General features: G+C 38.7%; 1 protein-coding gene across 14 annotated transcripts in view; it reads left to right on the plus strand.

Moving 5' to 3' along the window:
- The window catches only part of G3BP2 (G3BP stress granule assembly factor 2), a 97,306-nt gene that overhangs the window by 70,573 nt on the left and 9,664 nt on the right, over positions 1–17,069 (plus strand). For 4 of the 14 annotated variants that reach the window (XM_058296846.1, XM_058296858.1, XM_058296885.1 and 1 more), the window contains exons 2-7: positions 9,291–9,409; positions 12,613–12,694; positions 13,884–14,057; positions 14,543–14,633; positions 15,587–15,689; positions 16,165–16,345. In XM_058296846.1, coding sequence (XP_058152829.1) covers positions 9,315–9,409; positions 12,613–12,694; positions 13,884–14,057; positions 14,543–14,633; positions 15,587–15,689; positions 16,165–16,345 — 726 coding nt within the window. In that variant the 5' untranslated portion in view covers positions 9,291–9,314. Of the gene's footprint in view, positions 1–994; positions 1,573–7,779; positions 7,994–9,290; positions 9,410–12,612; positions 12,695–13,883; positions 14,058–14,542; positions 14,634–15,586; positions 15,690–16,164; positions 16,346–17,069 lie in introns of those variants that run through there. The other 10 variants (XM_058296849.1, XM_058296878.1, XM_058296855.1 and 7 more) reach the window with 8 other exon arrangements.

The raw sequence follows: 17,069 nt of genomic DNA on the forward strand, positions 1-17,069 counted from the left end.
CATAAAAATAGTGACTACTTCATAGCCTTATTGTGAGGCTTAAACAATTACATACTTAGGAAGAGTACCTGGTACCTAAGTATTTGATTTAAAGGGAAATATGCATGTAATGTGTTACGATGCTTTTAAAAAATGTCAAGAGTTCATTTCATGAATGTGATGGTTTGCCCATGTATGTTGCTTATAATAAAACGATTACGCAACTGAAGGTAAAAGAAGGAGTGTAGATTTTGGAAACTTAGGTACAAATGTTGGCACTGCCTCTGTGAACCTGTTTACACGTGTGAAAAACACCCTAAACTTGCCTCTGCAAACTTGATATTCTCTGAGAAACTGCCAGAACTAAATGGCTTCCTTAACTATAAGGAGATTTGGCTTTTTCCATGAATCAAGGTCAGAAACAAGTCAGAGTGTCCGTGTCTAGCCTGCTTATCCCGGGGGGTAAGCCTAGGCCTAGATCTAGGGCAGAACTGTAATCCTGAGATCTCCTGGGATTTCGGCCTTTTACCTTTGGTTGTAAAATGCTTAGCAATGCCTAAATAGGTAATAGACACACAAAGAAATAAATTCTGTCCTCCACTGTAGAGCCCACGTTATATTTTTACTATACCCCTGGAGGTAGCTCCCAGTAGCCGTGAATTATATATAGCTTTGAACTATTAGGATGACTATGATGATCTCTGTCGTCTTAACTTACATTTTCCTAGGATGGGTTACTAAACGAGATCAGTTTAAGGTGCAATCAGCTCAAACCACTGGCTGCATTTTAAGCTCGTCTAGATCAGAAAGAATACTAAATTCCCTCCCTCTCGACATTACAAGTTAAATGGGGGGCAGGAATATCAATCTCCAACGTAAAAGACTATGCTGCAGCAAACGGGCTCTTATTCCGGAGCGCTGTCGAAGAAGGGCAGCGAGCCTGAGGCCGGGCAGCCTCCTTGTGACGTCAAATCAGCGGACTCTAGCCCCGGCTCTGGGCCGGTTCCGGTTCCCCGGCTTTCCGGGCGCGAGCGTATGCGAGCACGGCGGCGTTCTGCGCAAGCTCCGCAGTAGAGCTCAAGAAGGTTGGGTCCGCTTACGAAAGAGATGCGTGATTGGTTGGCGGCGTGCTGGGGGGTTCCCCGGCCCTTTCGGCAGGGGTAAAACAATAAGAGGGGGCGGCGGCAAAAGGGGCGGGACGTCCGTGTTCCTCGTCGGTCGCCGCAGAGCCTGGCGCCCGGGAAGGTTGTGAGGGAAACGACCTCGCGGTTCTCGGGTTTCCGAGGCTTGAGGTTTGTTGGAGGAAGGAGGCGGCAGAACGAGAAGAATCCACTGCGGCCGCCTCTCAGCGACTTTCTTGCTGACCTCCGCGCGACTTACCCGCCGGCGCTGTTAGTTGGAGGTGTGTACGGGGGCCGGGAGGGGAGGTCGGTGTGGTGGTCGGAAGGGCACATTCCTTTGCGCGCCGTGGCTCGAGGCAACCGTTCTGTGCGCGAGCCCCCGTCTGAGGTATCTCGGCAGAGAAAGACATTGTTCTTGCCGGCTGCCTACGCTGCGGCGTGTGCGTGAGAGAAGTAGAGCCTTTTCTCGCAGGTGAGGGATGGGAGGCCGCGTGGGAAGGGGGATGACCGGCGCGCCTTATGCTGATTGAGGCCTCTGAGGGCACAGGTGGGACTGGGGTTTGTTGGGGATGAGGCGGCGAGGTAGGAAGGGGGACGCAGTAGCTCCCAAAGGCGCGCTTATGGGGGCTTTTTACGGGAAGGGGAGCAGGGCTTTCTGGAGATGGTTCAGGGTAGGGGAAAGACCGGCGTTGCCCGACTCATCTGCGGCTCCTATTCCCTGTTCCTTTCGAGCGGGGAGGCCGGCGACGCCCCGCCCGTGGGGGAGGGGGGAAAGAAGCTGTGTCGGCGGAGGCAGAAGCGACGCAGATGCGAAAGTAGCGGCCTCCGGGCACCATTTATGTGGACGGAAACAAAATCCGGGTTTGAAGGCTGCGGCGGCTTAGCTTATCCAGTACCTACTGTTCGCTGTTTTTTGCGACACCTCCCCCCCTCCCTGGCAGGGTTTATTCCGGACGTGTTCGGATACCGAGGCTGTAACGTGCGCCTGCTTCGTGCCTTTTTTATGCAAACTATCCGAAGTTATCCAGAAATAGAGAAAGATCATTGAGTACTTTGGGAAATGAATTTTTTCCTCTTCGCCCTCATTTTTGGAGGGAAGGACAGGAGAGAACATAAGCCTCCCCAGAGCGAGTTGAATCTGATTTAATCTTCCCTGCGTCTCTAAAAGATTTCTTAAGATGGCCCTGGGCCACTTTGGGGCGAATTATTTACTTCTACCATTTTCCACATGGATCAGTTTTCTTTTTCCCCCTGCAAGGGATACCGGCTTTTTTAGCAGATTTGGCTTGGAGTGCCCCTGCCTTCTTTTAAAAAAAAAAACAAACACGTGCACTGAAGCGGTAGCAATAACAAAGTTGCCCGCTCTCCCGTCCTATATGATGTGATATTAACTTGGTAAAATGCTAATTTTTAGGTTCAGGGATCCACGTTTCGTGCTAGTCTTCCAAGTGTTAGCATTGCATATGAACTAGTTAAAGGAACTCTGTAAGCTTGAGGGAAAGAAGATGAATTCCTTACTCAGCTCCATGTTTGGCAGTTAATATAATCTTAGGCATGTGAACAAAGTTTCTAACTAAACATCTGGCCCCCGTTAATGTCCACTGATCCTTTTGATGTACAAGATTACTGGTCTTAAAAATGAAAAAAGGTGTGGTCAGTTTGAACTTCTTAGGACTGAATTGTGGTGTTTGGTGACACTACCTTAAAATTTTCTTAATATTTAGGGTTTTGTATAGCCTTGTGTTATGGTTTAATCTCCATAAAGCCTGTTTAATTGTAAAAGGTATCAAAGAATTGTAAGGACCTCAAATGGATTGCTTTCTAAGACCCTCCATGGTTCAGATTGTTGAATATTCAGGGTTGAAGAATTACTAATGGTGGACTTGTATCACGAGTGGAGAGAATCAGAATGCTTTGTGGGTTGGTGTGGATCAGAGGTAAAGGGCAAAGAAAAAGAAAAGTCATTTGAGCATTTGCTCATCTGAGTGTTGAGTTTGCAGGTAATCCTGGTTTGAATAAAGTGTTGTGGCATTGTTGGTACCAGCACGTATTCGGTATATTTAACTTACGAGAGATAAAAATCAAAATTTTAATATAGTTGCTAAAAATCAATAAACTTAATTGTTTATCTTTAAACTCTGAATAGCTTCTTTATCCTGCAGAATTATTGCTGTTGATTATTTTTTATCAGTATTGAGAATCTTTTCCTAGGTTGCCATAAGAATTTTTTCCTCACATTTTATGCTGTTTGGGTATGGGCGTAGTGAATGACCCTTTCCCAGTGCTGGTTTTGGTAAGCACAAACTTAAGTCTTGTCAGCCTAAATTCATTAGAATTTAATCAACAAAATGGACCTCCTTACCCTCCACTGGTTGACATATGTTTAATAGCTAGTGGAACAAATAGGTTCTTCTAGAACCTCTGGCCTGGCTTTAGATGCAGTAATCCTTCGTTTCTTGACAGCTCTCTCAGCTTATTTTTGTCTTTTAATTTTAGATATTTTATCCTGTTGATACTGTCTTAGTTATAGTGGGATGACTTTTGGATTTCCTAGTGTGTTACAGTCCTGTATTCCCTCTGCTTTTACCTTCTCCCCCCGATTTCAAATAAGCTAAAAGATGAATTTTTTTAAAGAAGTATTGTTGTGAATTCAGATTTTCTTCCAAAGTGATTGTTATTAACCTGGTGTGATGAAAATATCATTTGAGGTGGGAGACCTGGTTTCAAGTACTCCCCTATAATTTTAACAGAAGGAGCTTGAGCTTTCCTTAGGCCTTCAAAATATGTTTCCTTTTCTGTAAATGAAATTAATATCCTACTATATATTTCAAGGAGATAACGAATCATGCATGTTACTTCTCAAATTTTAAAACCTAATATAAACATTTTATATTTGTGGGATAACATTTCCATTTTTTAATGCTTGCTCACTTTTTATAGCTTCTGAAACAAAACTTGCCTCCTTACCTTTGTGGCTGGAGAAAAGAAAAGGCTTAACCCAGTTACCTTTTGTTTTATTTCTACCACCGTGGTGCTTAGATCTTGTTGGGGAAGTTTTCGTTTTGTGGCCAGCCACAAGTTGGAGATCACAGCTCTGAAAGGTACACAGTGATATATTGATTGGCGAAATCACTTTAAACAAATATCACCTGGAATTTCAGAAAGTTCCAGTTTTAATAGAGGTCAGCAGAGAAAGCAAAGTAATGTTCCTTCTTGCCATTAACTGGGTAAAGGAATGATCTGGGCGTCCCTAGTGTGAGCCCTTCTGCCATGAGTGAGGGGCATAGTAGAGATGTGGAGTCCTCTCATAGACATAGCCTTAGCATTTGGTATCAGTTTCTAGTAAAGACAACTTCATCCTTTCACTAGAGAACTTACATATACTATACCTTTTTATTTAAAAAAAAGTAACTTTCTAGTGCTGAAAATTATTTTTCTAGGTTTTTTCTATTTCCTAAATTCCATTTTGTTTGGTTTTCCTGACTTTTTTTTTTTTTTAATAACATGTTGGGGCAGCGGACTTGACCCAGTGGTTAGGGCATCCGTCTACCACATGGGAGGTCTGCGGTTCATACTCCAGGCCTCCTTGACCTGTGTGTAGCTGGCCCACACGCAGTGCTGATGTGCGCAAGGAGTGCCATGCCACGCAGGGTTGTCTCCCGCGTAGGGGAGCCCCACGTGCAAGGAGTGCACCCGGTAAGGAGAGCTGCCCAGCATGAAAGAAAGTGCAGCCTGCACACACAGAGAGCTGACACAACAAAAAGAAACAGATTCCTGTGCCGCTGACAACAACAGAAGCGGACAAAGAAGACGCAGCAAATAGACATAGAGAACAGACAACTGGGGTGGGGGTGGGGGAGAGAAATAAATAAGTAAATCTTTTTTAAAAAATTAAATAAAAACATGTTCTCTTGACTTGTTACTAGCCATCGTTTCGACCATTTTTTCCAAACAGTGAAATACATGAAAGAGTGACTTGAAATTTCATGTCAGTAATTTGCAGTGAAAATTTTTTAATTGTGCATTGTAAGTTATTTTGAAATTGGGGAACTCTAAGCATTTAAGTTAGGCTCTGGGTGAATAAATAGGGTTGTTTGTAAGTAGAGCTAATGTGTCAGAGAATTTTACTTTGTGCATTCTAGCATAATATCCCCTATTTTATCTTGTTACTGAGAGACGTGGAGTTTAATAAATGGAATATCATTTTCTGTAAAAGGTGGTAGAGGACATGACACTTTTTCTTATCTTTGAAATTGTTAGAGGGCAATCTGAAGGTTTTAAAAAAAAATACACATAAGTATCCTTTAATCTTGACTATCTTTGTAGAACTATAGTCTCGTAGACTTGACCATAGAGATGAGTTCTCAATTTGTAAATTAGGAAATCATGTCCTGTAAATTAGAAATGTCGTGACTTTGTCATGACCATTAGAAAGAGCCAGTTAAAACCTTTCTCTCCCATTTTTCTGAATGTAATCCGATTCATTCTTTCTGTGGCTTTTTGTTTTGTTTTGTTTTGGGTGCTTTTCTCTTGATCTTATATATACTGGGAGTCCATGAATTATAAATGCAGACCTTATATTACATCTCCACGTATTGTCTTATTTCTTGTAACTACCCAAACTACCTTGTTTGGTGGTTCATCTATAATCTAGTCGAAATACTGTTGTTGTTGTTGTTGTTTTTAGATTTTTTTAAAAATTTTATTTTCCTCCCTTCCTCTCCTCCCACCCTGCTGTTTTTGCTGTCTGTGTTCTCTTCTCTTCTCATTTTTTCTACTCTAGGATTCACCAGGATTCGATCCCGGAGACCTCTGATGGGGAGAGCTTCCCTGTCAATTGCACTACCTCAGTTCCTGGTTTCTGCTGTGCTTCACCTTGACTCTCCCTTGTGTCTCTTTTGATGTGTCATCATCTTGCTGCGTGATTTACTTACTTGCAAGGGGCACTGGCTCACATGTGGGCACTTGCACGGGCACTGGCTTGTCTGGCGAGCACACTTTCTCTTTTTTTTCACCAGGAGGCCCCGGGGATCAAACCCAGGTCCTCTCATATGGTAGGCAGAAGCTCTGTCACTTGAACCACATCAGCTTCCTGGAAATACTTTTTTGACCTTCCTTATTTATTGAACTACTCGAGGAGTGACAGTGGGAAAATGGTAAACAACAGTTATTTGTTGTGTAGAATGTATAAATTAGTGTATTTAATAGGTAAGTCAGTAGTGGGTTCCCCGCCCCCCCCCCCTTCAAAGCAGCACTTTCTGGTTGGTTTCCATTATGTTATATTTTGGTTTTCTTTAAATTTTGAGTCACTTTAAATCAAAAGTTATAGTAAAGAAGTAACTGATCTATAAGTATAAGTAATTGAAACACTGTCCTCTAACGTCTTCATTTTATTAGCCACTGTGGGAGCTTCTCCCACCCCACCTTAAAAAAAAAAAGGAAACTCTTCAGAACCAGTTGTGTTAAGGCAATTAGTTTGGTCTTTTACCAGATTAGCATTGCTCTATGTTATTTGCTATTTGAGAGTCACTTTTCACAGTTATCTCCTTTTAATAAATTGTGATAAATAATAATTTATTGACTAATAAATAGTTTTCTCCACAATCTAAATTATCATAGCCATCATACTTTAATGACTACATAGAGGGTGGTGGGCAATTTGAAACCTTTCTTGAACTTTATCATAATAAATCTTCAGAATATTTTGACCTATCATTTATATAGGTATTCTTTACCCTTTTTACATTTGTTTGAGAAAGAAGCTGATTGTAGGTGACAAAAATGTAGTGAATATGTACTTTATGAATGTGACAGGAAATTGGGGGTTAAATGACAACATGGTACAGTAGAAAATTTGCAACTGGAGGAGAGAGAGAAGAAAAACATAATCCCCAAACCCAGAAACAATCACTAGTAGTATTTCTGTCATTGTCAATTTAAACAAATTATTTTGTACATAATTTGTTTGATTCAAAGAGTAATACTATGTCTTAGTATTATTTTAATATCAGTTGTTACAATATTAAACTATAATTTTTACATTTTAGCAATCTTATAAAATTTTGCTAGATGAATCCACTGTGGTTCCCACCTTTACCTCATCTTCCTAAATTAAAATGCAGTGTTGCTGGGAAGTGGCAGTGGCTCAAGTGATTGGACTCCCATCTACTATATGGGAGGTCCTGGGTTTGGTTTCCAGGACCTTCTGGAGAGGGCATGCTGGCCTGTGTGAAGAGCTAACTCAACAAGATGACACAACAAAATAAGAGATGAGGAAAAGACAGACAAACCAGGGAACTGAGGTAGCTTAAGCCATAGAGTGCCTCTCTCCCACATGGGATTGGTTCCTTGTGATTCCTAAAGATAAGATGAGAAGATAAGTGGACACAGAAGAACATGCAGCGAATGGACACAGCAGACAGCGAGTGCAAGAGGCAGGGAATAAATAAATACATATTTTTTAAAAAGCTATGTTGCTTAGCTTTGTTACTTTAAATGTAGCAAATGAGAGTCTTTTTTTCCTCTGGGTTGTGTTGTCCTTGTTATTGGATATTAATTTTGAGAGAAACCAAATGACACCTGGAAAATTGCAATATCTGGTTCTGTTTTTGTTGATTAACTTTTTGAAAGCATGTGAGGCATTATATAGAAATTTAAACAGCTTTTTTGGTTTTTATAGATTGAGTTGGAGAATTTCAGAAGGACAGTGCAAGAGAAACAGAACCTAATTGAGCATGATGTCATATGGATTGGGAGCCACTAGAAGTGTGTCGTTTGGTCCTACTTTTATTAAAACAGCACCATAATTGCAATGATTATTGTGGTGGGCTGTCTTTGACTGTGACATTGTGGAAATAAAACCTATATTGAAATGTAAATTGTTAAACAAGAAGGTAAACTGTTTACTGATTTGCCCAATGGATACCTATTTAAGTATTGTAAATTAAGTAGTGCTGGGTGAAATAAATAGAAAGGAAGCATGATTATGTGTTTTTATACTTTTTAAGAAAATATATAGTATTGTTCTTTTTTAAGATTTGTTTTTATTTATTTCTCTCCCCTTGCCCCTACCCCCCATGTCTGCTCTCTCTGTCCATTCACTGTGTATTCTTCTGTGTCCACTTGCATTCTCAGTGGCACTGGAATCTGTCTTTTTGTTGCATCAACTTGGCTTTCCCTGTGTGTGGCACCATTCCTGGGCGGGCTGCACTTTTTTAGCGCGTGGCAGCTCAAAGCAAGGTGCACTCTTTGTGCATGGGGCTCCCCTGTGTGGCACTGGACTCCTTGTGTGCAGCAGCGCCATGCGTGGGCCAGCTCAACACACGGGCCAGGAGGCCCTGGGTTTGAGCCCTGAACCTCCCATATGGTAGGCAGACACTCTTATCGGTTGAGCCGTGTCCCCTTCCCATCATACATTTTTATCTTTGAAGTTTAAATGTAGAGATACTTCATCGTAACCCCAAACCTATTCTGTTCGTTCCCTGTTTGCTTGTTTTTATTTCTTGAAAGATTATAAGCTCCTCCAGGACCAGAGATTTATATTGTTCACCAGAGTATCACCTTTACCATGAACAGTACCTGCCACATAGTGAGATTAACAAAAGAAAGATTGGAAGGGCTTATACCAAATGTAATATGATTACCCATTATATATTGAATATTGAGTTTATTTATGGCTGCTGATTAGTAATCATTACTACCATTTTTAAAACAATGAAATTAGTCCCCAGAAGGAATACAAAGATAAACAACTCATTATATTTTTATTTTTCCCATGATGAGTGTAATCTCCAAATCCTGACTTGTATCCTCTTCCTAGTTTTCCAAAATAAACCTTTGGCATCCCTGAAGAAAAAGCAGGTTATGTTCCACAAAGAAAAAGGACCTGAATGGTGGAAGGATTTGGCTCTGGTGTTCTTAGTCTGAGGCAGCACTGGGCTTTCCTGGGGCTAAGAAAGATAACAGGGGTACTACTACTTCCTATATTGGAGAGTGAGGAGATCCAAGAAGTAGAGACAAAAGGGAGATGCAAATGTTGGAGTATATTGGTAGTTGTTGGGAATTTATTGTTTTTGTTGTTACAAATTACCTTTTAATAAATTTTCCACTTGTATGGCCAAGAAGATGTGTTTCATGGTAGTTACAAAGATGATTTTTTAATAGTTGTTATTCTTTTGTTTTCTCCCTCAGCATTTGACATTGTGCAGCAAAGAAATGGTTATGGAGAAGCCCAGTCCGCTGCTTGTAGGGCGGGAGTTTGTGAGGCAATATTATACTTTGCTGAATAAAGCTCCAGAATATTTACACAGGTAAATTTTAAAGTAATTAATTATTTAGGGCTTTTTCCTTAAATGACTGTGTGTATTATCTTTCCTATAGCTTCATATCCTTGGCAGTGTCTTTGTAAACTTTTCTAAACTATAATCAATATTTTAACCATATGATGACTAAAACCAGTGTAAGTTTTTTTACTTCGACCCACAGTAAAAACAAAACACTTCACTACATGTCCTAGTACATATAACACATTCACAACTATACATATCCATAAATATCTGAAACTGCTTTATGAAACAATATTTTTACCATTTATTCATATATACACCCTCTCAGTAATACATACTGTGGTATTTTGTATTCCGTTTAAAAAGAAAAATCTTGAGCTTGACCAACTAATGGGTTGCAATCTGCAATTTGAAATTAGTGGCTTAAATTGTCTTTTTAGGTTCTCCAAAACAGTGATGGGAAAATGAATCCATTAAATGATTATGCTTAGGAAAATTTGTATTTCTACTAATAGATCTACAAAGTAGTATTCCTTGGTAAAAAGCAGTGGTAACCCTTGTTTAGTGTCTTGGCAAGAGTTAGACATGTACAAGCTTATTCTTACCAGAGATAGGAATGAAATTGATTTATAATCTACTTTTAAAAGTGGTATTTGTTAGTTGTTCTTTTGGTTATATTTTAGCAAGTAGAAAATAAGTGACTTACAAAGATTAGGCTTCGTAAATATTTATTGTAGAACACACTGGTCAAGTCAGTCAAGGTTAACTATATCATTGCTATTTTGTGTGGGAAATGCTGTTAAGAGAACTTACATTCTTTTTTATCTATGGGTCATCCTTATAAATATGCTAGACATTCAAAATTATATATTGTAAAATGTTCTATAATATAAAACATACGTTCCCTGCCTTGTTCCAGGATACGTTTTTATGTTTACTATTTACTAGGCTCTATTTCTAAGCACTCTACATACATATATTATCTTATGTAGTCCTTATGACAATCTTACAAGGTGAATTGTATTTTGTTACTTTATATATGAGATCGGTGAGGCACAGGGAGATTAGCAATTTATCCAGGATAACTAGTAAGTAAATGAGCTAGCCATAGGCATTATTCAGGCCCAGTTCTGACTCTAGAGTCCAACCATGCTACACTGGAATATTTATTTTTACAAGGAACAAATATTTTTGTAGTTACAAAAAATTAAAATGGTACCATTTTAAATAATAGCACAGAATTTTGTTTTATAATAGTTTGTTTAGCCAGTTTATATTAAATAGCACATTGTCTGAAACTGTTATCATTTATGAAGTTTGGGGTACTTGTAATTTTCACTTGTTTGTAAACAACACTGTGTTGAATATCCTTAAACATACATTGTTGTGCACCATTTTAGTTACTTCTTAGAATGTATTTAGAAGTGAAATTGTTGCATCAAAGGTATCATTTCCAAGGCACACATGCACACATACATACATGTGTATTGCCAGGTTGTCCTCCAGAAAATGATGTCAGCTGAAGTGCTTGCCAAAGTATATAAGAGAAAGTACATAAACTTTAAAATATTCTGATAGAGTATTGGTTAAAATCATGGACTATTGAACCAGACTGGTTTTGTGTCTTCTATCCACCACTTGGTAGTTGGTGAGACTTTTTAAGTGGGTTATTTTAACCTCTTCTGAACCTCATTTTGCTTATTGTTAAATAAGGATAATAATAGCTCCTTTTTCATGAGTTAGGAGGGTTAAACAAATCAATAGATGTAATGTGCTGAAAATCTTTGTGTAAAGCAAACGCTTGCAAGTTTTATTATAATACAACCAAGAACTCTTTATGAAAAATAACTTTTGAGTTAAAGTTTGATTAATTTAGAAAGAGTAATTCTCATTGCTTTAGATAATGTGACAAACACTATATAATATTTACTTAAGAAGAGCATAAAGGGGAAGCAAATGTGGCTCAAGCATTTGGGGTTCCCACCTACCACAGGTAAGGTGTCCCGGGTTTGTTTCCTGGTATCTCAGGAGAAGGCAGGCACACGCGAACTGATGCAACAAAAGAGAACCAAAGAGGAAAGACAATGAGAGACACAACAAATCAGGGAGCCAAGGTGGCTCAGGTGATTGAGTACCTCTCTTCCACATGGAAGGTCTTGGGTTTAGTTCCCAGTACCTCCTAAAGAGAAGAGGAGCAGACACAGAGAGCACACAGCTACCACAAACAGTGAGGGGGAGAGGATAAATCAGTAACATGTTTTTTTAAAAAAACAGCATAAAATATTATTGAGGGAAGGGGATTTGGCGCAGTGGATAGGGCATCCGCCTACCACATGGGAGGTCCGCGGTTCAAACCCTGGGCCTCCTTGACCCGTGTGGAGCTGGCCCATGCTCAGTGCTGAGGCACACAAGGAGTGCCGTGCCACGCAGGGGAACCCACGCACAAGGAGTGCGCCCCGTAAGGAGAGCTGCCCAGCGCGAAAGAAAGTGCAGCCTGCCCAAGAATGGCGCTGCACACAGAGAGCTGACACAACAAGATGATGCAACAAAAAGAAACACAGATTCCTGGTACCACTGATAAAAGAGCAGTCACAGAAGAATGCGCAGCAAATGGACACAGAGAGCAGACAATTGGGGGGGAAGAGAAAAAAAAAGTTTAAAAAATATATTATTGAGAAATTTGATGCTGAAGTAATACAGATTTTTTTCCTTGGTCTCTGAGTTATTTCAATTATTTTTAATCTAATTTAGCCATTTTATCCTAAACCTCTAGAATTAGCAATCATTTGGAAGTCTGAACAGACTGTTAAACAGAAAATTTAATTCCCGAAGAAATCTAGATAGATTTTGTATCAAAAGAAAAAAATTAGTCAGTTACTACAGTGTTAGTATTGATACAAGTATGAGTACTACTAATTCTTCCATTTAACAATAGATGTGCTAAGAATTAGGTGAGACTAGCTAATGATTAAATGTCTACTTAGTGTCCCATAAACTAGAGCATTCTGTGTGCATTATTCCATTTAATCCTTACAGCAGCCTTATGGAGTGCTTACTGCTTTATAACCAAAGAAACTGAATTTCAAGGTGTAAGGTAACTTAAGATTACAGAACCAGTTAATGACAGAGCTAGCACTGGAACCTACATCTGTTTGACACATGAATGCTGTTGCCTTTTAGACTTTTGTCAATTCATTGTTAATCATTAGTTATAAATCGTTTTACAGATTTTATGGCAGAAATTCTTCCTATGTTCATGGTGGAGTAGATGCTAGTGGAAAGCCCCAGGAAGCTGTTTATGGCCAAAATGTAAGTATAGATTTTACATGTATTTTAAATAGGTTTCTGTATTAAGATAGAGATTTGAGGCAGCGGACTTGGCCCAGTGGTTAGGGCATCCATCTACCACATGGGAGGTCCGCGGTTCAAACCCCGGGCCTCCTTGACCCGTGTGCAGCTGGCCCATGCGCAGTGCTGATGCGTGCAAGGAGTGCCCTGCCACGCAGGGGTGTCCCTTGTGTAGGGCAGCCCCACACGCAAGGAGTGTACCCCGTAACGAGAGCCGCTCAGCACGAAAGAAAGTGCAGCCTGCCCAGGAATGGCGCTGCACACACGGAGAGCTGACACAACAAGATGACACAACAAAAACCCAGATTCCTGTGCCACTGACAACAACAGAAACAGACAAAGAAGACGCAGCACATAGACACACAGAGCAGACAACCAGGGTGGGGGGGGGGGGGGGAGGGAAGGGGAGAGAAATAAATAAATTTTTAAAAAAAGAGAGAGATTTGAAAAATAGCCTTCTGCTCATCCATTTCAACTTGAATATGATTAGTTGTAACTGGAATTTATGTTTCAAAAACAGTCAAAATGTGCTTTGAGTTCTTATTCATTTTTGTGTCAAACAGTACTATGAAGTGATTCAAAAGAGAATGAGGTGCTTTTTCTCTTTGATTTCATAAGTGAAACAGTTGAGACAATGTATTAAGTTTATTAAAATGTGGACTAAACCTTATGTTACGGGAATGCACAAAAGTATATGCTCTAGCCTAAAAAAAAAAAGGTATACGCTCTTTATAATTTAGGGGGAAGAAAGATTGCATAGAGGATATGGGACTCCAGCTTGACTAAAATATATAGGATATGGCCTTACCAAACGGGGAAATTGAAAATAGAAAAATGACATCAGCAAACATAAAGAAATGAAATTAGATGTGAAGTCAAGGAGCAATCAACAGTTTGTGATAGTGACTAAATTTTAATTATAGAAAAGTAGGAAAAAGCTGTATAAAGCCTAGAGAACTGAAAATGGTGGTTTCCTTATGAGCATCAGTCTGATGGTGATGCATTGCATAGGATGAAATAGAAGGATAGTGGAATGGGTTACATGAGGCAGAAAGTAACAATCTAAAGTTATGAGGAAATCATTGGGGATCTGTTGTGTTGGTAATGCAGTATTACAAGAGTTTTTTTCCTCCACCTTCTCCTTATAAAGGATATACATCACAAAGTGTTATCTCTGAACTTCAGTGAATGTCATACAAAAATTCGTCATGTGGATGCTCATGCAACCTTGAGTGATGGAGTAGTTGTCCAGGTCATGGGTTTGCTGTCTAACAGTGGACAGCCAGAGCGGAAGTTTATGCAAACCTTTGTTCTGGCTCCTGAAGTAAGTTTTCATTTCACTTTGTTTTAATTTATGTAATTTTATTTGGCTGCTGTCAGTTGAAGTATTGAAAAAATTGCTTAGATTTGCATCTTGGAATTTCTGAGCAATTTATGTTGGATCTGTTGCTGTAATTTGTATGCACGTGTGCACCTTGACTATTTGGAAATAAAAATTTGATACTGGTATAAATATGTAAATGGATGATTGTTTAGAGAAATAGTACAGACCTTAACAAAATGAAAATGTTTATCAATTGGTTTTGGTCTTGTAAATATTGAGTAGCCATTTATTGAGTTTTACAGTCTCCTTTGAGTGATCTTTCTTAGTTTACTTTATATTAACATCATGGCATGTGCAACTTCGGAAAATTATACTGAGTCTACATTATATCTGTAGTGTTAAAATTGTATATGCCATGTAAATTTCATTATGTAATGCCAAATTCATAGGTGTTTATGGAATATATGGATATTGTTTTCCTGTAGGGATCTGTTCCAAATAAGTTTTACGTTCACAATGATATGTTTCGGTATGAAGATGAAGTGTTTGGTGATTCTGAACCTGAACTTGATGAAGGTGAGGTTGCTTTCAAGTTTGAAAGGTTCTGTCAGTACTCTTAAGGGCATGAACAATATGAAACTTAAAATAATTTATTGCTTCATTGAGTTAAACTTTTCTCTTTTTTCCCTTTTTATTTTTTCTTATAAAGAAATAGATGTTCGTTATATAAAATTATGCAAAAAAATAAGACATTACAGAAATCAAGTAACTGAAAGGAAAAAGTTGCCATAAATCTCATCATCTTTATTTTATTTATTTATTTACTTTTAAGGTACTGGGACTGGGCACTGAACCTGGGACCTCTTGTGGGAAGCCAGTGCTCAACCTCTCAGCTACATCCGCTCCCCTGAGTTGGTTTTTTTGTTTGTGTTTGATTTTAGGAGGTACCAGGAACCAAACCCAAGGCCTCCGATGTGAGAATCAGGCACTCAACAGCTTGAGCCACATTCACCTGCCCTGTTTAGATAACCTCTTTAGATAACCAAGAATTTGGTGCTTTTTTTTAGTTTATTGATCCTATATTTACCAACCCTTATTTCATAAAAAATGCTGGCTCCAGGATTGCTTTTTTAATTTTTTTTATTTTTTTTCACTTAGTTTTCTATCCATTTATGGCTAGACCATCATTATTTAATTGATCCTCCACTAATACACACTGATTTATTTCCTTTTCTTTGTCATTACTGTTTTCTTGAATCGATGTTAGGGAAACTGAATCATGGCTTTAATATCATTTATTTCCCACCTTTTGTATTAGTTTTTTTTTTTTTTTCAAAATAGCGTACAATAAATATTGAAGTTCGTCTTCCTTGCACTTCAGTTGAGAGAATGAGTAACAGAATATTGCAATTGAATGCCCTTGTAAAAATCTGCCAATGATTTTTCACTTCCTTAAACATTTTGAAAACATTTATAAATTGTTATGTTAAGCCTCTTAAAAAGAGGTGCGATCTATTATGTGTTGTCAGAATCAGAAGATGAAGTAGAAGAAGAACAAGAAGAAAGGCAACCATCTCCTGAACCTGTGCAAGAAAATGCCAACAGTGGTTACTATGAAGCTCACCCTGTGACGTAAGAATAGCGTTTGCAAAGTTAAATTGGTTTGAACTATAATCTAGTTGCAAGATGATTTTTATTTCTAAAAATTACAGTTGGAAGTAGACTTTTATGATAGTGACCTATCAAGCTAATATGATCTAAAAGTTGAATATAATGTGGCCCAAAACCATGATTACTGATAATGCAGACTCTTTAGGGGAGCATGGAGAGTGAGCATTGTATTTTATTTCTATACAAGATGAGAACTCTAGTTAACACTAAAGCAATTCAATAGTACACTGTTTTTAAAAGGTGAGGTTAAGGAAATGCTGCTTTATGAGTATTAGTCCTTTCTGCCTTTTAGTTCTTTTGGACTGTTGCTTCAGAACTCCTTATAATTATAGAACCAGCTTATTGGCAGTTATGCCCATTGGATTGGAGGGAAATTTTATCTTTTTTCACCTGCTTGTTTCACTCATTGAAAAGTGAACAAAATATTTTATTGTAGTAATGGCATAGAGGAGCCTTTGGAAGAATCTTCTCATGAACCGGAACCTGAGCCAGAATCTGAAACAAAGACTGAAGAGCTGAAACCTCAAGTGGAGGAGAAGAACTTAGAAGAATTAGAGGAGAAGTCTACTTCTCCTCCTCCTGCAGAACCTGTTTCTCTGCCACAAGAACCACCAAAGGTTAGATCAAAGGAAACTTGTTAGACCTGTAACATCGCACTTGTGTTATTTGGTGCTATTAATTATGTTGAATTGTTTAATATAGTAAACTCTGCTTTTTTTATGTATATGAAAGAAGCTGTGGATTTTTTTATTCTGAGGAAATTTTGTTTTTTTGCCCCCAAAGAATCCCCCTAAGTGAAATGAGGGAAATTTACAATTTAAGATAACCGTTGTCTGTATGCAGTGTTTAAGTACATGTAATTACTCAGGTCTATGTATAAGCTATCAGTTGCTCTTCCATTTTATATTAATTTCTTTAAGTACAGGTGCAAATACAAATATAAAGTTAACCTTAGGAGTCATAAGATTTCCCAACTTACACAAGTTGGTCTATTATTCAAAGAAAAGATATATCTGCTATTTCTGGTTTTAATGGGAACAGTTTCCTTACTACAGCAATTAAACTACCTCGGAAAGATGACATAGTGTATCATTAAGGCTACCTAAAACTTCTTTTATCTTTCTGGAAAGTAGATGATTAAAGTATATTTGGGTAGAGAGAGGAGAGGGATTCCTTGTTAAATTTGTGAATGTCTGTTAAAGTTTCCAGCTAGTACTCTTTTCTTTCCTATGCTTCCCCTTTTCCCTCAACACCATCACACACCCTGTGTTCCTCCAAAAGGGGAAAGAAATTGGTTCTGTTAGGTTCAGAGTTTTCTAGCATGTGTAGCTGTTAGTGGTT

This window comes from Dasypus novemcinctus, chromosome 1, assembly GCF_030445035.2.
Source record: "Dasypus novemcinctus isolate mDasNov1 chromosome 1, mDasNov1.1.hap2, whole genome shotgun sequence".
NCBI lineage: Eukaryota > Metazoa > Chordata > Mammalia > Cingulata > Dasypodidae > Dasypus > Dasypus novemcinctus.